We start from the raw sequence: 23,436 nt of genomic DNA on the forward strand, positions 1-23,436 counted from the left end.
CCGTGCATGCGCGGGTTTCCTCCGGGTACTCCGGCTTCCTCCCACAGTCCAAAGACATGCTCGTTAGGTTCATTGGTGACTCTAAACTGCCCGTAGGTGTGAATGTGAGAGCGTGGAAGTTTGTCTGTCTCTGTGTGCCAGGCCTGTGAATGACCGGCGATCAGTCCAGGGTGTACCCCGCTTCTCGCCCAGTGACAGCTGGGATTGGCTCCAGCGACCCTGCGACCCTGAACAGGATAAGCGGTATATAGATGATGGATGGATGGATGTAAGTTCTGAAGGTGCTGCTGTATTTCTCTGTATGGATTGCAACAAAACCACGCTTGAAAAATTAAAGGGTCAGTTCACCCTTAAAAAAATCTTTTTTCACGTAGCAGCACATGAGCAAATACATTTTGCAAACACAATTTTATTTTCCAATTATTTATTTTTCTGTCTCTAAAATGTATTTCACTATTGATATAAAAGGAATCTCATCTTTTTGATTTTTATTGGCAGAAATAAGAAACAACATCTTTGTATATATGTAAATATGAATGTTTCTGTCAACACCTTCTGATGGGGACAATTCTCCTTTCAATGCTAATATTCGTAGTGAGGTGGTGACAGAAGTCTCAGGCAGAACTCAGAAAAACCTTTGCTAAATTTGTTTTGTAATTCAGAACTGACACTTGAAACCACGATTTTAGACTGTTGATCTCTAATATAATATATAACGGGAAGAGAAGTCAACAAAGTAAGCGCAGACATTGCTGTAACTTCTTTAGAAAGAGTTTATTTAGTGCATTTCTAGTTTGTCCACAGCAGGAACCAAAATATTAAGTTAATCTGTGCTCGCATTGGTTAAACTGGTTCTGGTTCTGGTCCAACACCATTGGTCCATTCTTATTCTGGTGCAATACTATTGGTCCAGCAGTGTTCCCACACCCTCACATTGGTTCACTAGTGTTCTGGTACGACACTGTTGGCTCACTAGTGTTCTCTTTTGGTCAGGAACACGTAAGACCAGAAAAAAAGGACCTTCGGCATGCTGCTACTGAGCAGAGGTCCACAAGCTTCCATGCAACAACAAACAAACAAACAAACGGCAAGGGACGACAACAACAAACGGAAAGAGAAACAACAGCATTGCTTGTAAGAAGTAAGCATGGAAGCATATACAGTAAACCTTATTTTAACCTGCTAAAGCCCTCAGGAGGTTTGTCTGATATACAACAGATCTTAAAAAGGTAAAATCCCCCCCCGACCCGGACACATGCGTGCGCACACACTCGCTCTCGCAACACACCTACCGCAAGCACAGCGTGTACTTGACCACTCACACACTCGCGCACACACACAGGCGCACCTGCATGCAAACAAATGATCAGTCCTCATAAGTGTACAAGGATACGTTCGTCATTTTGAAAAATATGACTTAACCCCATGAGCTGTGTGTAAACATAGCGTACGGTAGAATAGATAAAGACTTCCCCTCTTCCTTTGTCGCTGTTTATCTTTCTCACCACGTGTCTCTCACAGCAATAACTTAGTGAGTTAATACTTGTACTCTTTGGTTCTCTGTAACAGTCTGTTTTTCTGACTATGTGACTGACTAACTGACTCTATCTATGTCTCGGTTTAGCCCTCACCCGCTTGTTCTCTCTGGTTATAATACAGCAGGAAGAGGAGTCGAGGGAAGAGATCTGCAGGTCCTGTCCCTCTGCAGACCAGAGCGGCAGAGCCAGATCGATTGATTGTCCTTGATTTATTTACATCACAGTCAGTCACAGTGGGCTCCGTGAAGTGGAAGAACACATTCCCGTCCTGGCTTCCTCCTCATCCTCTCACCCCTCACCAGCCTGATGTGTGGGCATGTCGGCCTGAGATCTGTGAGTGTGTGTGTGTGTAGGTGTGTGTGTTTGTTTGTGTGTGAGGGTTGTGAGGGGTGGAGGGCTAGGATAAATCATTGTTGCTGGCCGATTTCCCTCCTCCGTTAAGTAGAGCAGACGCGCTGCGGCTCTTGGTTGGCGTGCCGCTGCCCGACCTTGAGAGTTCTGTCAGGTCGTGGAGGGACGGCTCCCGATACATGGCCACTGCACACACACAAACACACAAACACACAGGACAAGGATCTTCAATTAAACTGTTACAGTAGTTGTTTGTCTGACTGAATCACTCAGGTTTATATTCACACATTGTTCAGGCAGTTAGGTACATTTAGTTCGCCCTGGGGCAGTAGCTACGAGGTTTGCTATTTGTCAACAGTCTGACTCATTCAGAAGTCCTGACTTTACGGTAGTGAATGACTTTTAATGTGATGATCCATAAAAACATGAGTGAATAAGTTATGATGATCTCTAGTCATTTATCACAATTAAATAAACAATGACCTTCTCGTATCAGAACATAATCAGCTTCTTTGTTTGTTCCTTCATCCTGTAATAGCTGAGGCTTTGTGCCCGTGGTCGGCAGTGAAAGCAAATTATAAAGCAACATTCATCAATTTTCTATTATTCTAATGTTGAATCACTTTAATCATTTTAATTCAATTATTCTTCTGAGACTCTTTTTCCTCCTGAAACGAACAAGCTGTTTTAAGATTCAAAGGTTAGACCTTAGCCACGATTGGCTGACATAGCCCCTCCCACACGTGTGCGATCCCATGTGGGCGACACTGCACTGTCACTCCAAAGTTGTAGAAAACATGGCTGCTCTAGGATCGGTTATTTGGCCTTATGTGTACGAGCCAGAAACACCAGGAGGTATCGTGTGAGTGGTAAGCTGAAATCTTGACAACGACTTGACTACAAGCTAGTGCGAGAAGGCAGCCTGAGGGGAATGACGGTGAATGATGATTGGTCGATTTAGAAAGGTTCTACATAGAAGCTGTTTTGAACGGCCCATTTCAGAGGAGACCTTATTAAACATGTCATTCTGGAAAAACACAGAATTATGCAGTTCTGAACAATAAACACCCAAAATGTGAAACCCATGCACAATATGAGAAAATCCATTTAAAGATATGACTCCTTTAAAGGAGCAGTGTGTTCGAGGTAGTGGCATCTAGCAGGGACGTTGCAGATTGCCACAAACTAATAACTGCTTCCCTAGCCCCTCAGCGTGTAGGACAAGCTACCATGGTTGTGAAACTCCAAAAACACAGCAAACACTCTCTGGTTTGTCCATTCTAGGCTACTGTAGAAGCACGGTTGTGCAAATAGGACCCTCCCCCTCGGCTTATATAAAAAGCTCATTTTAAGGTAACAAAAACACGATGATTCTTATTTTCAGGTGTATAAACACTATATTGTATTTAATTTATCTCTGAATCTTATGCGCTGGCCCTTTAAGATGCAACCCTGTTAAAAAACAGTTATTTATTTACACGACCTGCAGCTTCAGAGCATCATTAGAATTCATTTGGAGTCGTGTTTGTGTGCATCTGATGAATGTAAGCCTAATATTCGCTTTCTTTTAGCTCTCTTCTTGGTCCCTACCTTCTCCTGAGGGAAATATCGGCTCTTAAGCTGCTAAATGTTCACCAGAAAGTCTCCTCCTGTGTTTGCCTGCTGTTTGGTGAGTAGCAGGGAGCTTACAGAGGCCTTTCAACATACAAGCAGTCGTTCTGTATGTTCCACTGTTTATGCAAATGTGAGACAAACTGTGCTCTTGTCTTCAGTGCTGTGTTTCAGAAATCCTTTTACAATATCTACCCACATACTGAGAAACAAGCCAGGTCTCTCTTGGATAAAATCACACAATGTAATTTAAAAAAAGAGAGATGAATTCAGGAATCTGTGTGTAGGTGGGTGACGGGCTGCAAGATGCTTCACCAAACTGGACATTTACAATCATTTCTGAGACTCTTAACAGTTGATAGTTTTTAGTAATACGCTCACAAACTCATGTAAATGCTCTCTCGTGAATATTAACAGGTCAGTGTGTTGAATACAAGAACAACCACGAGAGTGTCCTGTGATGTAAAAGGATTCATTTTTATAGTTATCTCGGGCACAATCAAAGGCAGTGGAAACCTTCAGAGCTTTCCCAGCTAGCTTAGCTTTTAGCGACAGGATCTAAAAACAGAAACAGACCGAGTTTCCTTTATTTCTCATATGAGATGGCAGTGTTTGGATGCTGGGAGGCTTGACAGGAAAAAATAATAATGTTTAGTGTTTCCAATTTAGAGTCAAAGTCAGCGGGATGACAGTGATGGATTTGTTTCTTATTTTGCCAGGGAGACGTCACTGTCAATCAAATCTGATCCCAGCTCACCCACAGAGTCCCGATGGAGCAGATCAGCTTTTTAATGTTACATTTATGGATCAATAATTAAGGACGTTTGTAGTGATGAATATTTAAAGAAGCCTTCAAAGCTATGAATGAGGGGATCCTGCGTGGACAACACTATTTTCTCTAACAGTTTTTGTTCTATCACAGAGGATGTTTCTGTGTTTCTGCTTCGGTAGATTTTTGTTTTCACTCATGTAAGGAGGGCAGGGCTCTTTTTTTTTTTTTGGCCTTTGGGCTTATTTACAGGACAGCTGACGATAGACAGGAAATGTTGGGAGTAGAGAGTGGGGGATAACGTGCACCAAATGATCGGCAGACCGGGAGTCGAACCTGCGACCAGTGCGACGAGGACTGTAGCCTCTGTACATGGGGCGCCTGCTCTACCAACCGAGCCAAACAGCATCCCATACCTGTCTTCTTACAGGTCCTGGAGACTTCTAATAACAGCTACATAATGCACATGGTGTCTTCAAAAGGAGCCGTGTGAATACTGATAAAAAATGCCTCAAGTGATGTCTGTTGAGTCAGCGTTGGTTGGGTCTGAAGTTTGGAAGTGAAAAAATCTGGGGTTGTGTGTATCCTGCTGCTTCTAGTTGCCTGTTGACTTGCATTGTGGGTAATGTAGGCACCAGGTTTTGACAAGGTGCACGGTGCAAGAAAGATGCTCTGCCTTGACTTTGACTTCTATTACTCCAACGATGCTAAAGCTATGGTTTGAGTCCTCCTTTAAACTCTTTGTAAATAATCTCTAAGGAGGTTTTTATCTGAGCTAAAACTCGGAGAGCCGCTTATTTAGTCATGAATAATTGATGTTGTAGAGACGTGTTTCATTCCCAAACCAGGGTTTTAAATTCTTTGTTTTGAATTTGACTTTCTCTGATATTTTTTTTAAACAAAGTAAAGTTCAAAAAACTACAAACAGATTCTAAACAGCTCTGTTCCTCCACTGAAGTCTGTATGTTTAATGGAAGTTTAAATATCGATTGCACGTCTGTAAGATGCACACTCGACCATGGCAGACTAGCTGTACCTTTATACACTCGTACTCAAGGTGAGCACAGAGAAACTTTCCCTCTGTAATGGCCTCCTGTTGTCAAACTAGACCAGCGCCATTCTGCACGGCGCAGCTCAAACATCCAAGGGGAAAAAAAGGGGAACTGAATGTTACAGAGCAATTCCTTTGACACCAACTTTTTGGTTGCCTGAAAACAAGTTATTAAGAAATGTGTCCGCTTTGACCTCTAGTCTGTTCTCACCTTTGAGATGTTGTACTAATAAGTGGTTTGGTGCAGTTTACCACGCTTGCAGTCTTACCTTTGAGCGGTTTGGGTATGAAGTGTGCGGCCGCCTTGTTCTTCTTGACGTGGTTCCCCTTCATGATCCCGCCCTCCTTGTTGAGTCCGAGGTACCAGGCCCGACCTGAGGCCTGCTGCCGGTACAGCATGGACGAGTAGGTGACGTAGTAGTTCTCAAACACAGACTCCTTGAACTTACACTCCGGGGTGAAGTGTTCCTGAGGGGGAAAGGATGATAAAGATAAGAAGATTTAGTAGTTATGAAGAGGTGTGGAGAAAGTTTGTGATGGCAGCTGCATTAAAAAGTTTTCAATCATTCCTCTGTTAGTGCCGTCGGTGTTTTCCTCCATCTCTTTGAGTCATTATCTCAGCCGGGCTGTAGTCTCTCCGAGAACAAACTGCACCAACTTAGGACAGCTGACATTTGCATTTCCTTATTCCTGCATCTCCATGGAAACCGGCTACTCCCATGAATACCAACCAGCCCGCTGAGAGAAGGATGATTCCCAGTTTGCCGTAGGAAGCGGAAAGATACAGAAATAATGCTCTTTTACTCCATCTTGTATGAATATTAATCATCTTTCAGGTTTGAATGATCAGTTCTGACCTGATAGGTTGGTGTTCTTTGCGCGTATCATTTCATATAAGGTGTGAAGACTGAAAACAAGAGATATGAGTGTGACTGAAGCAAAGATAATCAGGAGCATGCAGGGCTGGACAGGAGGGGTCAGACGTGGTGGTGGTGTACGTGCCTGCACAGGCGTAGCAGCAGCATATAGTTATTACATTGAGGTGGTGTGTGTCATTTTTCTATTTCCTCTCTGTTAGTTTTCATCTCTCAGGCTCACCGGCGTGTTTAGATTGCTCCGAGAGTTATTTTTGTTGATTCTTTTTTGTTATTGCTTCTACACCACCCACCAGCACCGCTCAACAGCTAAAGAGAAGCACTTAATGCAATGCACTGCAGCCAACACCGCCTCCTGACCTGCAGGAGAGAATATATGCACAGTGGGGATGTATGTGTAAATCTAGCCGAGGAATAAAAGCATGAAAACACATTTTAGTGCTGCTTGTAAACGGACACAAAGTAATCTTTCCATCAGGGGAAGGAGAGGGAAGGGAGATAAACAAGAGGAGGCAGGAGGATGATCTGAAATCAATCCTGTGAGGGCACAGTATCAGTGCACAGATAAGGCTCAGACACAGGATTATAAGGCCGATCTGTAGTTAAAGTATTGATGAGATGATCAGAAGATAATGAGAGATGCCGGTTTATTACTCTAACTCTAATGCTGGTGATGACTTACAGAGGTGTAGAGGAAGCCTTCGTTGTTCATCGCCAGGTACAGTTTGGTCTGGACGCCCTGGATGGCCACCACACGAAGCCCCACTGGGATCAGGTTGAACACAGCTACAAAATACACACAATAAACACACGAGCACGCGCAGCAAACAAACAGGCGCGCACAGAGTGAAGGCAGAGAGAAAAATCCTCATCAATATCAATGTAGCATCTGGTGTGTTGACACTTCCATTTTGCCAAAGAGAAGCTGTTTCAAAGGTCAGTCAGGCACTCAGGCTGCTGGATTACACTTATGATATTCAGACTGGTATTAAGTGTGGGATGGAAATGATGAGAGCTGTCAAAAGGTATGTAGAGAAGCAGGGTTGGTATACATGGGGAAATGCAAGGAGAAGCTTCAACAGAGTCAGAGTTTACATCTACTTATACTCTAAATATTACTATTACAGCTTTAGCTAAGAGTATTTACACTATCGACTAATCTGTCACGTTAATTCTTGTTAATCATTTTGTTTAGAAAATAAGAAGGAAGGTAAAAAAAGATGCCTGTCACAGTTTCACACATCTGGAGCCTATCCCAGCTGTCACTGGACTGATCGCCAGTCAATCACAGGGCTGACACATAGAGACAGACAAACTTTCACACTCACACCTATGGGCAATTTTAGAGTCGCCAATGAACCTAATCTATATTTACAGATTCTACATATAAATGTAGAATCTGTAGGCAGGGACGTGGATTTTAGGGATGGCAAGCTTTCTTGTTTCTGTTTGTAGTACGCTTGTAGTCTGAGTAATATTGACCAATCACGTACCAGCAGGCCGCGGCGTATGCAGGAAAAACAGTCCGTGTGGAGAGCAAAAGAAGGCGGAACATAATGCGCCTTAATGACATCCCGGCTCCCATCAGCGGCTATCTGACGATGGTTTAGCTTCTTATTAATCTCTATAAACAGACAGCTACATGCTAACCGCTAACAATCTGCTGTAGATCTAAAATTAAACCTGAGATAAATTCCTTTGACGCTGTGTCACGAAAGCCGTTCAGATTTCCTGACATCAGAAATGATCGATCCGACCTCCGTTCAACAAACGAGCATTTTAAAAGTAGTTTTCTTCTCCTCTTGAGGACAGACCGGACAAAGCTTCCATTTTTACTTCTTACAAATCTACATCATGATGTTGAAATTTCAGCAAAGACAAGACCCGTTAATTACCTGTATGTTAATGACCTGTAATTAAAGTCAATCACAAGAAAAGCGGTTTCTTTTTCTGTAAACAATGCAGTACGCGGAAAAGGAAGCATTGACCGGAAGCCGTTTATGCTAACCGCTAGCTACACACCTGGCATGTTCACCTTTGTCCCCTGAGGCTATACCGTCGTCTATAGCCGATGGGGTCCAAGATTACTAATGAACCTAACAAGCATGTCTTTGGACTGTGAGAGGAAGCGAGAGTACCTGGAGGGAACGCACGCATGCATGGGGAGAACATACAAACAGAAAGGCCCACTTTGTCCGAACCGGGATTCGAACCAGGAACCTAATAGCTAACCACTGCACCACCATGCAGCCCCTGATGGTCTATCAATCAACTCAGATCTTCAGGACTTGGATTAAGTTGTGTCTCTGTGAAAACTCATAACGAAGACTTTGGTCTATACCTGCTCTGTATGTAAAGTGTTAACAACTTAACTTTTGAAGTGATTTGGCGCGACATTAATATAAATATAAATATAAATGTATTGATTATATGATTGATTTATTCCTGTCTATAGAGTACAGACACTGTAAGGTTCAAGGGGCCTGAACAAGAGCTGTTTGTGGCACAAAGACATAATCAACTTAAACTACGTTAAGCTGTTTGGGGCTCCACACTCTAAATACATTACAGTGAATATAATCTCTGCAAACAGATATCTGCGTGTGAGTGGAGAATCTGTAAACACGGGAGGAGATTGTGGCATCAAAGGCCTTCTGCTTTCAGTCTGCAGACTGTTGACGAATCATGTTTGGGCAGGCTTTGGAAGCATGCTGGAAAAGAGTTGGATTGGAGAGCTGAAGAGGTGTAACACACGGGCCAAAATGCACCAACTACTGTTGGATGATATTGTAGTTCTTTTAGCACTTAGATCGATTATTGTCTGGTGAATCGCACAGAAGTGGCTGCACCTGAAGCACACTTAATATCGCCCTTTGCCCCTGCAGACTAAAATGTCATCCAATGAAAGCTAATGCATTTCAGTGATGTCATTCCAAGGTATTCCCAGTAACCGAATGAACAGATAAAACATCTAATGTAGTTTAAAAGCTCTTTTTGGAGTACATAAAACTCCATCACAACATTCATCCTTTCATTTGGATCCCTGTAGTTTTCCGGTGGTTTGCATTCACAAGCAAAAAGCTGTGTATTCATGTTTTACAGTAAAAGCTCAGAAGCAGCCACATAATTATTCCGGACAGTTTGATGACTCAGCTCTTGTTTAATTATACTCATTCAGCCAACCATGTTTTTATAATGACTGTGGTTAAATAGATACTTGGATTACATGGATTACCCATTCACATCTAGTCACGGTCGACTGGTTTCATGTGTGTGTGGGCGTTGACATGATGTATACACCATGTAATCATCTAATTAAAGAGCACGCTTCCTTTGCAGCAGCTCCTTCCTCGGCTGTACACAACAACAGTTGGTGGCCCGAGAAGTGGCAGAGATTAATGTGCGACGCCGGAAACACCAACTGTGCACGAGCGGGAGAGCGATTGCCGTCTGAACCGCGACAGCAGAAGTGAATTAGCCGTATCAATCACGCGTTGTGGCCTGTGACTGTTTGTGAGAGAGCGAAAGAGCAAAAATGTTCAGTTTAAACTGGTTTCTTTCATTAGGTCACAGATTTGAGCGTTACACCGCGCATCCTGTGGATCTTCATTGATTTCTTTAACCAGGAAACATTTAACACGGAGAGATTGCCATCTGACCTTTGGAGGGAAGACGTGCGTCAGCTTACTAATTAAATGAACACTTGACATGTTGTCGGGTGAATGTCTGAGTGAATTCCCCACATCAGACAGATTTCCACAGGGTGAAGTTTATCACTAAATTGGATTCGAATTGGTTTCGGATGATAACTGCGAAGTGGGCGAATGGGAATTAAACTAAATTAGATCTTGCTGGATATTGAACCTTCAATATGTTGCAATGGTCTGTTGTAGCTTGGAGTAATATTGAAGATTAAAAGCTTGGTTTCTGCCTCTACTGTACAGTTATATGTGTTCATATTCTTGTATCTTCCTCACTTTCAATCTATATTTATACCAGTTAATGAAGCCCTTTGGAGACTGTGCTCACAGTAGTTACCTGCACTGAAGAAGCACACACTTCTCTTTGCTTTTATGGCAGCTTTAATTCTTTAAAGCAGATTTTAGAGCCTGTTAATGTGTTTGTTGATCGACAGTAAAGAAATTAAAATAGTGAGAATGATTATAGACTCATTGTTTCAGTCATTTCAAAGCAAATACACCAAAAACCTGGCTGGTTACAGTTTTTAAAATGTGACGATTTCTTTGCTTTTTTTTGCACACGTGACGGTAAATTCTAAATCTTTGAGTTTGTCACATAAAATGAGCAATTATTAGAAAGCACCTTGGCCTTTTTGTAATTATGATGCACATTTCTCACTGTTGTCAGACAATATAACATAAATAAATCAACTTGTCTATAAAGTGATTTGCAGATTGATCAATAGAAATAAGCCTTAGTTGCAGCCAAAGTTAAAATAGAGGGCAAATGAAGAAAATCAGTGAGCATGGGAACATTTGCATGGCCACTGTTCTCTCAGAGCAGGACTCACCATAGGTGCTGTCTTCATCCTTGGTTCCATCGATGGTGCCGTCAGGCTGCATCTGCAGCTGGAAGCCCTGTCGACTGGAAAGCCTGGTCACAATGCCCTTCAACTGGGGCTCTGCGAGGACGAGAGGAGAGGAGAAACATTGACTGCGTTCATTCCTTAATACAGTCATGTGATCACATGAACCAAATCCAGCAGAAACCGGAAGTGTCAGAGGAGCAGAAGCTGTTTTTGTTTCCATCACAGGGCCTTGAGGGCCCAGTATCGATCCCTGACCCCTGCACACTGTGGCGCACGAATAAGTGACAGATGTGACATGATGGGAGCTCAAGTGCTGCTTAAATCATCACTCTGCTTTCTGACAGCTCCATCAGCTACACAGACGCATGCTGCTACAACACTCAACACAAAGTTATTTACATGTGATGGTGGTGGTGTCATGCAACAGGATCAACTCCTGAGCCAGGAGGGTGATGGAGTGATGAAGGAGCAGCCTGAGTGATGGGAGAAAATGGTGTATTGTGGAGGTGATGGTGATGATGCTGGTGGTGGTGGGGGTGAAGATGGTTGAGGTGGGGGTGCAGCCACTCTCTCCCCACTCTCAGACCTGGAGGTCGCCTTCTCTTCCGTTTCTTCCTCGAGCCAAACAGTTTAACGCGCGAGAAAACGTTCAGCTTGCTGGGCTTCTCGTTGGTGCCTTTGCTGTTGCTCGGGCTGCCGCCGCCGCGACCCGCGTTCGCCTTCTCGCGCTCCCTCGCCTGCCGCTTCTGGCGGATCAGGGAGCTGGCGATGGCCGCTGCCCGGGACATGTTCCCCCGGTGGAGCGAAACGAGCCTGTGCGTCCCGGTTCAAAGGGGGGTTCGCGGATAAGGCAGTGGGGGGGTTGCGGGGAGGGGGTCTACGCCACCCACGGCTCAGTTCGCATCACACACCGGCCGCTGCAGTCTCGCAGATATCCGTGATTTTAAAAAGCGTCCAGAATCCTCCATCATCGGTGCGTCCGGGCGCTTCATGGAAGTCGTAAAACAAATCCGGTAATGTGCCAGAGAGTGAGACTTAACGACGCCGCCTCATGTCCCCCCTCAAGGGGTCTGAGAGGCAAAAGCTGTCTGCTCTCCCCTCAGTTGAATCTTCAGGCTGTCCCGGGAGAGAAGAGCGAGGTGCGGAAGAATCTAGTCCCGGGTCCAAGCGGCGAATCAACAGCTTACAGACGCTGGTGTGAACGACACCGGGGCTTGTTGTTGCTGCTGCTCACTGCAGCTGCTGCCGCGCTGCGCCGCTCCCCCGGTGCTGCTCCGCCGCTCGACGCGCTCCGTGACAGAAATGCACCAACCGGAATGTTTGTCAATGAAACAGCTCGGGGCCGGTTCAGAGGGAGGAGAGGGATCATGATGCAGCCGTGCCGTTCATAAAACTGCTGCAGCCCTCCCTGCGCGCCCCGAGGAGGAGGAAGAACGAGGAGGGGGAGGAGGAGGGGGGGGTGGAGGGGGTGTATGAGTGTACGTGTTTTGTGTGTGCATGTGTGTATGTGTGTTGGTGGTGTTAAGTGGTGGATTTCAGCGATTCTTTCTTATAGGGCACCTGTAACCCTGAGCCCCACGTGGCATGATATTTACATGTTCCCCTGAATACTGATGTGTGATAGGCAGGGAGATTAAGAGAAGGGAGGGAGATAAAAGGGGGGAGAGAGACAAGGAGGAGAGGGAGGTGGGGGGGTAATATAGGAGGAGGAGTGAGAGAAGAAAAAATAAACAGTGAAAAAATAAGAGGGAGCCAGGAGACAGACAGGTGAATGAATGAGAGGAGGAATAATGGAAAGAGGGGGGAGGTGGTAGGGTGGGTGTGGGAGAGAGAAAATGAGATATTGAGTGTGCCTGTGTGTGTATGTGTGTGTGTGTGTATGAGAGAGACAGAGAGCTTGTAGAGAATATACAACCTACAAATGGATTGGGAAAAAAGAATGATGAATGACAGGGAGGGGGAGAAAACGAAGAGAGGCAAATGAGCAAGAGAGAGAGAGAAGACGTAAGATGGAGAAGGAACAGAAATGTTACAGAAACGGAGAGGACATAAAGTATGACATGAGGAGTAAAAATGAGGGGGACATCTAAAGCGTGTGTGAGAGAGAGAGGGGGAGAGAAAGTGGAGGAAGAGAAGGAGGGGGAAAGGAGGGGCTCTCGTCTTGTTTTGGTGCAGAGGTTCACTCCTGCTGACAGGCTGCAGCGGGAGAGGAGGAGGTGAAAAACGGAGCAGCTCTTCAGCGTGGATGAGTTGTGGCGTTTTCACGATGTTCTCTTTGCATTCAGAGCAAACACACACACACACAGCAGCCAATTCATGCATGTCGGCTGGCCGCAGGCATCCCTGCAGGAGAACCCGTGCACAGCTGTCAGTGAAAGATACAGCTGCAGTGGCGCATGGCAACTGCAACTCCAACCGGTACCGAGGAAGAGGACGAGGAGGTGGACGGAGACTCGCAGCAGAAGTCGACCTTTGGGCACCTGGCGCCGAGCAGCAGGCACGACCGTTGCGTGCTTCTCCACAGTGGAAAAGAGAGAGAAAATCGATGGCTGAAGCAGCGGGAGGATGTGGAGGGCAGTAAATTACACGAGTGAAGCGGAGGTGAACTCTGTGAGCTGCAGCACACTGTGGGTGGAGGGGAAAGTGATGGACTGTGGACAGAAAGCTGGGGTCAGGACCTGGTCACCGAGGAGGAGACCTTTGGCGTGAAGGAGCTGGAGTTCCACCTGTGGCCTCCTGGTTAGGTAAGCCCCTTGTAAATGTGCAGATAAATATAGTTTAGGTGTGACTGTGCAGCTCTGCCCACATGCTGTGCATTCACAGGGACACTTCAGCCATTTCATAACCGATCCGTGATGTCATCTAAAACATCAAAATAGGAAAGCTAAAACATGTAAAACCACTGTGATGAAATGACTGAAAGCTAGGGCTTGTTTCTCATCTTTCATTGATGACGTCCTCGCTCAACACACACCATGTGCTCCTAAAGAGAAGACAAAACTGAGGAAACCTCAGGAAGCTGAAGGAAATTAAACTGCAAATTCTAAACGTCTGCTGTAAGCAAATAACAAACTGAAAGGTCCTACAGAGAGTTAATACATAGAAAGACCATTCACCATATTCACGTGGCGGCCATTTGTCTCTGACATACTCAGGGTGGCTAATTTACACATTTCCTACTGTATCATGGAACACTACCACACAGTAGTAGGCCTATTACATTTCAGCCACTTCCTAGCTAACAGTTGTAGTACCAAGTAAGTGGCTAAATGCTAACATGACCTGTTTTATATCAACAGCTACGAACCACAACAATCAAATGTTACTTGCAAGACGACCGCGTTTCCCTCCAGATTTTCTTTCAGTGTCTGATCAGTGTGACAGTATAACTGCATGTTAAGCTTCCCGCCTTCAGCATGATGTCAGAGGAAAATGGCGGCCAAGTAAATATGGTGGATTAAACAAATAAGCAGCCAAACAACACAGAGGGAGGAATTAGCAAAGGATTTGTTTCGAGAATATAAAAATATCCCGGCTAAAGCCTTGATCAAATATTGGATAAACAGTTAAAAGTCTTAATTTGATTGCATCTATAACATCAAATAAAAACAAAGGAATTAAAAAGTTCTTTTGAGCTGTTGCATGCAGTCTATACAATTCTTTAAAACTTCTATTGGGTTTGGTGGGAGCTCATAGCGCCCCCTACAGGTGGTACAATCTGACCAAAGAGGTAGGACAACAGGGAGTTCTGAATAAGAAAATGTAAGGGGTTGAGGGGCAAGGTAATTGGAGGGATCTACATTTCTGCCATGTGGCTCCACCCACTCCCAATTGACAGTATTGGGAGCGGGGGCGGGAAGCCACACACCTGTGGCTGATCAAACATCAGGGGAGAACAAAAGGAATCAGGGCATTCAGGGACTTTCTGTTAGGGTAAATAAAAACCCTTTTCTTCCGTTAACCTGACTCTGTCTGATTGCTGCACCAGCGTTTTCACCCTGTCCTCTGCCCAATCCTGTTACAAAAACAACACTATATTTATATCCAGAAAGAGCCCTGACTGTATGTGTGTTATCATCAGTCTAACCATGAGTGCCAGTTAGAGTAGGATCATGCAGCTGTTTTCAAAACAGTCAAAACACGTTGCAGCAAACCGCTGAGGCTTTCAGCAGGTGTTGACCATGAAAAGCAGCAGTGAACAGTGTGATGCATCCTTTAAAGGACCTTGAAATTGACGTATGTACACTGTACTTGAAACATTCTGGGGCATCTTTGTTAAGGTAAAGGATTTAAGAGAAAAAATGTAAATCTGTTAATCTTATTTTGGAAGTAGAGAGGATGTGAGAACCCGCCCTGCAGGCGACATGCAGTCTCTCAGTAAAGGGATTAGTTGGAAGAGCAAAGAGCTGGGACTTTAGATACAGGGTCTCTGAAGGCGATGGTGTTTACTTATAAGAGGCAACATAAATTATCTATTCAGCACTTCCAAAATGTTTTTTTTTCAGTTAAGTTCTGTAATGATTGAAAAGTAAAGCTTGTGAAATCTCAATTCTCAATTCCTGAAATGTTTTCATTTTTTCTCAGAGCTACAAAGGATACTACAGAATGACATTCAGCCTATATCACAAGGCCATTCCTTTATATGTATATAAGACTTTCAAAATGTATCAAATTAAAATGTTAAACCGAAGTCGAGCATCCTTTTTAGCAGCAGGGCGCGCCCCGCGCCGGTTTCAGCACCACGGACAGCGCCTCAAGTTTGAATCCGTTAAAAACACGAAAAACTTCAACTTCCTTTTAGCAGTGTAGTGAAATTATATTAAACACAACTTTATAAAACCGAACATTTTAAAATTTGAGAACATTTCAAGGTCGAAAACTATCTGTATGTGGAAAATCAACAACAGCACCAAAGGACAGTCCGTTTGGAGAGTCAAAGAGCGTCTGGTGACCTTATTCTAAGTTTACCACTCCTCTCCAGTGCCCGCCAATTCCCAAAGCACTGCATACAAAGAGTTGAGCTAATACTCGTAAAAAATTTTAAAAGGATTTTGTAACAGGATTAGCAAAGGCCTGATTATTAAATCGTTCCCCCGGTCCTACCTGAGGTGGATCGGCGGAGAGGGAAAGTCATGCTGCGCCCGTGGAGCTCCGGAGCTTTGTGCTCGTGACTTTTTCGCACTTCCTGTTGTGCGCTGCCCGACGAAAAGAGGAGGAATTACCGAAGTTCAAAGCAGACAATTCTCCACGGCATTGGATCCATTAAGGCCGCGCACATGGCGTTGACGGGAGATCATTACAGAACATTAGAGGCCATTAAGCCTTTGGAAGCGGTCATTAATGATTCATCTCAAGGCCCCGCTGATCTGGCACAATAAGAGAGGGAGGCAGCCAGCAGGCCGGTCCCAAACTCAAGGAGCCATCCAGGAGGCAGAAGGTGTGTGTGTTTGTGTGAGATCAGAGTGAAACAAAACTGTTACCGACTCCTACAGCAGATTAACTGTCAGGGGACACACATGTTCACTGCTTACATTTACATTACTGCATGTAGGACTCCACTGCCTCCTAGTAACGCCTAAGATAAAGTAGGTCCGCTCCATGAAACTAATCCATAAACCTAAATAAAATACTTCAGATTCAATCTTGCATATTTTAGTCTTAATTATAATAAGCATCATATTATAAATTGCCTTGCATTGCCTTGAAACCTCATCTTAGCACTGCACACAGGCACTTTTCTCATTGTCAATTAGTCTGGTTAGACCAAGCGATTAATAAATAACTGAGCCAAAAAGACTAATTGCTCTGTAATTGCTCAGACCTCTGCGAAAGCTGTAACAAGCTGTAACTTGGTGTTCGATTTAACATGATTTTCTTGTGTAAAACTGCCTTTGTGATGTGATTTACTGCAAAAGGAAACAGGAAAGTTTAAAATAGAGCCTAACTCATTCTGCATGCACACAAATACACACCTAATGGCTTCACGCTATATCTATCTGAGGTTCTGTGGGCTATCATCAATGCGTACCATCACATTATATAGTAACCACACTCAGAGCAAAGCTGCCAGCAGTCCAAGATTGCACACAGTCTGCACACAGCCGCACACAACCATCTATTATCGGCCCATCACACTGTAGTGCTGTTACATTACTTCCTGTGAAGCAGCCGGTTGCAACATCCATATTACTGAGATGATGCAGAAACGATTACACGGTGCAGAGTCTATACTGCAGGGCCCGGAGCCTGCGAGAGCTGCTGGAGGCTGTGAGGCAGGATGTTGCTGCAGAACGTGCACACTCAGCGATTTCAAAGCGACGCTTGTAGAAGATTTATCTGCGTTATCTTTGTAAGACATGTGCTTTACAAATCTCTCAGAGGCTACAAAAGTCATAATCAGGGAAACAATATTATAGTTGTCTCTGCACACACAGTTGTCATAATTATAACATTATGGCTTCCTGTGATCAGGAAATTAGTTATTTCCTGAGCAAGCGGATGGTTTGACTGGGTTACTGTGCCTGTGTTTCTCCTTCTTTCTTCCTGTTGTATTTGTATCCGTCTCAGCTGAACTGAAAAGCCATTTCAGCTTTGAACAAACACATAACACCTCCCGAAATAGCTTTGTAGCTTTGGCTTGAAATAGCAGACCACAAAGATGGCAGCAGGTACGTTTTGGCAAAGGTTCCCCAGGCCAGTAGCCTGGGCCGGCAGCCAACTCCCAGTCACTGAGCACTTTGGAGATCATTAGCTGTCATTCACAAGCAGCAATTTGACTTTTTAGCCACTAGAGGGCGCCATATCGTCAGATAACAGGTCCCTACAGGTCCCAGGTTAGATAGCACTGTCATGTCAAGCCTCTGCGGGTGCAAGTGTCTTGTCTCAGCTCTCATAACATTACTAGAATAATGAAGCAAATGCAGATGATCATAAACACGGTGCTGCAGTGGCCTTGCAAACCATTTACAACACAATGTGACCACTGCTGCAAAGAAAGGAGCCAACAAGTCCATCCTTCATAACTCCCATGTTCACCTTGTCAGGTTGCAACCCTTAACACCTGACTGCTGCCAAAGCCTTCACTTCTAATGGCAGTTATAATAACAACAAGGTTTACTGCCACACGTATATTTACATTGCTTCAAATAATCAGTTCAGTAGTGGCAAAAATAAAAGCAAACCATGAAAGAAGACAGACTAAACATTTTAAAACTTTTATCAGGCAGGCTACAGAGGAAAACTTCCGTCACAGTGATAACTCCCTCACATCCTCGTCACATTTCTAATTCCACTCAGACTCCCAGGAGTCCCTCTTTGTGACAGACCTCATCTACTGCAGCGGATGGCAGGACAGAAGGTGGACCAGGTTGTCACCACAAAGTATAACACACATTTGCACTGAAATGTTCCACTTTTTTTTTCATGACATCAGAGTATTAATGTACGCCCAGACTAAAGAGGCAGGGCCACACAGATAATATAAAGACCAACAAAGTGCTTCCAAAGTAATAACATTAATTGTGGGCAGAAACTGTTGTGAATTATGAGGTTTACTCTGCTGGCTATATACCATCAATTTGTAATATACTGGAAAACAATTCAATACCTAAATAGACTTGTAAAACAAAACAATGCACCTGTTATTTTCATTATAGAAGCCCATTTTAAAAATATTTATTGTATGTATTCTAATGTATTGTATAAGTATTTCATCTAATAATGTAATAACAAAAGTACAAGTATACAGCCTTCCTATTAGCTCTTAGCTTAGATTTGCTAATTAGCACTAATCGTGTTAAGTGCAAGTGAGGCTGATGGGAATGTTATTTGTTTGCTGTTATTTGGTCATAAGGAGAAGTAAGATGTCAGGACAACTGTCGACCTCTTGGTGGTGCTAGAGGGAAAGGCAGGGGATCAACAGAGTCGTATGATTCTTGTTCTGTAGGATTTATTAAACTTTTATTTAACTTTATTAAAAGATTTAAATCTTGTTGTAGTTCAACACAATATAGCTATAACCAACATGTTAGTGCTATCTAAAAATCTTTGGGTGTTGGAATTTCCTTTTTGTTTAGTGAAGCTGGGCTTCCATTGTACTGCTAAGAAGGCAATCAGCTTGTGCTGGTTGTACATTATTGCTGGACTATGCTCATATTCACATCAGTGTAACATCAGATGTAGCTCAGTTATACTGTATATTGGATGGGCGTTAATTGCCGTGCAGTGTTGACCTCTGCCCCCACACTGCCGTGTCACAATCAGGGTTAATTAACAATAGTGTCTCTGCATTGAATCCTCTCCAGCTCCTTATTTTCTACATTTCTACAACAGTTATAATCCTCATCTTTAAGCCTAATCTCTTTAAGAACAAGATGTTAATGAGTTCTTGTTCTACCCAAACTTAATCCTTAATGCTACTATTATTTTATACAGAACATTACAAGGTGGCACATAACCCTGAATGTATGTCCACCGGAGAGGGAGTGAGGCAGTGGGGGGACATTTTAATCAAAAAGTACAACAGATTTGACACATTTCTGCGACGGTGAGATCAAACTTTGCTGGGGTCGGTCTCTTTTGTTGTTGTTTTAAGTCACTGTCACAATCAATCTTCCAATGAAGTGGCTTTGGTAACTGCACGTCTTTCACGACTTTGTTTTGCCCTCAAGCTTTAAGTATCATAATTTAGAAAGTGGTAACTTACATGTGGTTTATTGTTGCTTTCATCATTAAGTCATAGGGAGTGATTATCCTTTAGCTCAAACTCAATATATAGTCAAGTCCACTAATTAAAAAAGACACCTGTATAAAAACAATGCAAAGCACCAGTGCTTCAATACATACTGCTTTACTTATTAAAAATGTTTCACTGTTGAGAGTACTATGTTGTGTTTCACGGCTGTACTTTGTAGCATGATACCAAAAGGTCTTAAATTTGGTCCACCTTATAGTAAACACTGAAAACTATAGCCTTAAAAATGTGCTAATACACCAATGTTAATTTCAACAACAAATATTAGGTTTGGGTAGTGTTTATCGTCTGTTGTATTGCAATCCTTTGTAGCCTGCAGGAGTTATTGTTCTGGTCTTTCTGTGGAGTTATCATCTAATAAATCACTCCTCCTTGTTTATTGGCTTGGTTTTATTGCTTTCTCTGGGTATTGATGGGATGGTTTGTATCCTTTAAAGGGTGCTTTATGAGGAAAGGTTATCATAAATAAGGTATATTACAATTCTGTCATTGGCGGTTGGTTTCAGTTGAACATTCTATTGCTATGGCAACCTCTACTGGACGAATTCCAAAACAGCACACGTTTTACTGATACTGTAACATCCAGGCTTCTGTCCACTTAGTGGCCAAATAATCGCTTAGAAACGCCTCAAATGACTCTTCTTGAGCATTATCTGTAGTAGCAACTTTTTTTTATTTCTGTTTTCCCGATGTTTTAATTGTTGTTTCATGATCAGCCGTTTAGTTTTTTTCCGTGAAAAGTGAGGGAGACATACCCGGAAGTAACGCTCAGCTAATTAGCTTCTGTGGACTGCTCATAAATGGAGGTAACTACATCAACCATACGTAGGCCTACGGTGTCCAAACCAGCCAGACTGTTTTTAACATATTCAGTCTTAGTTCTTGTGAAAACGAAAACCCCAGTTTAAAAACTCGTCTGATAAAGTATAATACTCATACTCACCTTTATGTCGCTTGTCGAAGTGTATTTACAAGTGTGGAATCGGCTCATTGTCGCCCCCTGTGGCCTTTGAGGGGGGAAACACATATAGTATTGCCGGCTGTTGATACTGTTCGTCTCGGACCACAGGGGGCAGCAATGACTCAATTACTGCTTAACGCACTTTAAATTAGACGAAGAAGACGTCGCACAAGAGAATATACCTGGACAAGCGACACTAAGGTGAGATTTGTACCTTATTTCAGTTGCATTCGAATCATATTTTTTTTACAAGAGATAACTCTTCAAGATTGAAGACTAACTGGCTGGCTTGGCAAATTGTTCCTCTGGTTAACTACCTGACCTTACTTAAAGGAACAGCGCACTCCCTCTTCCCTGTGTTTTACCGCCAAGCTAGCATACTACTAGCCTAACTTCTTACTTGGTGCACTATTCTGACAGCAGTTGAAATACTGTTACCATTGATGCTATGTGTTTTACTGCTCTATTTGTACTATTGTATTTGTAGTCTACCAAAGCCATTATGCCTATGTTCCCTAAGGGGGGGTTGTGTTCATTTTTCACTGATACTTTGTGTCCTCCTGGCAAGAGGAATAATGTTTGTAAGTGGACAACTAATCTGTAGCGATTTTTAAGAATCTTTTTCCATGTTACTGTATCAAATGATTTTGTCTTTTTTTTGTCTCACCCTCAGTAATGGAATTGGAAGTGTTTTCTAAATTATAATCACTATTATTGATTTTTTTTTCGATAAGTGGTGTCACCTTCTTTTTTTTTCCCAGTAAAAATTTCTCAGGCCATTGCAGCCTTCTAGTGTGTTTAGCTCGCTCAGCTCACTTGGGACCTCCAGGCATAGCTACTGGCAGAATTTACGAGTGTAATCATAAAAATGGTTTACTGCTTGAACTAAAACCTCCACTTGAGATCTTGGGAAGACAGCCAATATACACAAACATAAATGTCAAATTACCATATTAAGAAGGTAAATTAACATTGGAGATATTTTTTTGTGGAAAAATTAATTTAGTTTTCATTGTCACATTCTTGAATACACTTCTTTATGTTCGTATCATGATTTCCACTGCGTTTTGGCTGTGCCTTGTTTAGGAGGACTTCCACTAAAAGCTTATTATCATGCGTTTGTCTGTATCTGCTTATTTTATTTTCCTTTCAATTATATATAAGATGAATATGAATCTCATCTCTCTGCTGCTTTTATTAAAACCCCAGTACGCTGCATATTAATGCGTTTTTATGAATGGATACGGGTCATATGCATAGATTATGATGCACGAGCTCTGTCAGCTTGCGGGCAACACCCTTTTTTGTCTCCATGGCAATGATAGTTTCCCAGTTTCCATTGCGGTGTATCGCGCGTCAATTTTATTGCTATCCAGGGGGAGAAAATAAATGAGTGTGAGTGTGCGAGGCTGCAATTAGATCTTGGACACAGAAACCCTTCTGTGGGGAGAATGATAGCTTCATTTAGTGATTAAATAAGATCGACATTTTCCCTATTGGATGTTTCCTTTAGCACACTTTAATAAACACCCTGTCAGGTATGTAGGTCTCCTCATGTTTCTGTAATACAATTGTAAGCTGCAAGACCCGTACAGAGAAGCATATCCACATTGTTACGCGTTTACCCCAAACCCCGTCTATGAACACATTGTTTTTAGGGGGTTTACATTGTAAAGGCAGTCCAGTTAGCGCGCCCTGTATTCTGCTCTGTGGGGACAATGAGAATAAGTATGCTGATCTCAGCAACGCTGAAGCAAGTGTTTCTTCCTTTGTGCTGTCAGTAAAGAAGAAAACACGTGTCATTACATCCTTCCTTGTATCTGACTCGGGTTCATCATCACTCACCTTTGGCGGCATGGTCTTTATCCTCTTTGCTTTTCGTTTTTCCGCTCATGGAGCTCTGTCTCCGCTGCTGCTGCTGCCGCTGCTGCTGCTGGTGGTGTTGAATCAAAGTTCAGGAGAGAGATCCAGAATCTCGGTTCTACTTTTTCATCCTCTTCAGATTTTTTTTTTTATATCCCCTCCTCACACGGCGGCAGCAGTCCAAAACTCTCGCACTATTTCACGCCGCCCCTCTTTCTCAGTCCGGCCCTCTTTGCCTCCCTCTCCTCTGCCTGTCCCTGTTTTAGAGCCCGTGGTGCCTCCACATGCCACTATAAGAGCAGGAGCGCTCCCAAACGTGCGCGCGCCAACACTGCTCCCGCACGCGCAGGATGAGAGACAAAGAAAGATGACACAAATCTGCACATCATGCAAAGAAAAAACAATAGACATTGTACACAAACTATCTGAATACTAGCTCAATAGACATCCTATATAATTTTTCTTTCCAACACAATTGTTACATTTCAGACTGCAGGCTTCGTGAATTGTTTATATTAATCTTACATGTATCCTTACAATTAGCACTTATGATTGCAGGTCAGTGACCAGTGTTTTCTGATGGCTCTTTAGGAAGTGTAAATTGTATACCCATTTTATTGAGATAGATTGCAATTATACTTTAGTGGAAAGTTTGACATTAATGACTCTTTATAACTTCCTGTTTTGCTTATAACCAAGTGAAGGTCTTACAAGGACTTGATGGATTATTATTACGTAAACAGCACTTCAGTAATGGCAGTCTAACTAAGGAAATGCTAGAGTATAAGAACAGTTAAACATGACATCTCCATGTCTGATTGTCATCTTTAATAGTGTGAACTGTCTCTGACCTGCTCAATGCTGCAGTTACAAATGTTAATAACGTTGTCAATGAAGACTTGCAGGAGTCTCACTTCAATTATGTGCAACTGAATGGTACTAAATGGTTGGTACAAACTCAATGGTAATAAAGCCATTAAAATCAAGTGATCTGTTTCACCTGAAGAATAAATGTTCCGATGTAGTTTATAATCTAATGGACCAGAGTCCTGCAGCTCTTTGTAAGTAAGATGTGGATGTCTGTTTGGATGAATCTTTCTCATGAAATAAGTGCAG

The 23,436-nt window shown here is 43.1% G+C and overlaps 1 protein-coding gene across 2 annotated transcripts; it reads right to left on the reverse strand.

Annotated features, from left to right (window-relative positions):
• Positions 1–432: 432 nt before the first annotated feature.
• Positions 433–22,549, reverse strand: fgf13b (fibroblast growth factor 13b). 2 transcript variants are annotated; one of them, XM_069668613.1, is made up of 5 exons: positions 22,303–22,549; positions 10,727–10,837; positions 6,878–6,981; positions 5,590–5,788; positions 433–2,075 (listed from the first exon to the last, which is right to left on the reverse strand). In XM_069668613.1, exons 1-5 carry the CDS (start codon positions 22,349–22,351, stop codon positions 1,936–1,938), a joined length of 603 nt encoding a protein of 200 aa, XP_069524714.1. In that variant the 5' UTR covers positions 22,352–22,549; the 3' UTR covers positions 433–1,935. The 2 variants fall into 2 exon arrangements, with proteins under 2 accessions (XP_069524714.1, XP_069524708.1); XM_069668607.1 differs by lacking the exon at positions 22,303–22,549 and adding an exon at positions 11,331–11,976.
• Positions 22,550–23,436: the final 887 nt, after the last annotated feature.

This window comes from Semicossyphus pulcher, unplaced genomic scaffold (assembly GCF_022749685.1).
Source record: "Semicossyphus pulcher isolate SPU_LCO1_2020_fin unplaced genomic scaffold, fSemPul1.0.p SCAF_10, whole genome shotgun sequence".
NCBI lineage: Eukaryota > Metazoa > Chordata > Actinopteri > Labriformes > Labridae > Semicossyphus > Semicossyphus pulcher.

Bases quoted from the DNA above. Each gene is read 5' to 3' on its own strand.
- fgf13b (XM_069668607.1), bottom strand. From the start codon at position 11,532: ATGTCCCGGGCAGCGGCCATCGCCAGCTCCCTGATCCGCCAGAAGCGG. The intron at 6,982-10,726 runs GTGAGTCCTGCT...TGTATTTTGTAG, and splicing joins GGATGAAGACAGCACCTATG to CTGTGTTCAACCTGATCCCA. The intron at 2,076-5,589 runs GTAAGACTGCAA...GTGTGTGTGCAG, and splicing joins CATACCCAAACCGCTCAAAG to TGGCCATGTATCGGGAGCCG.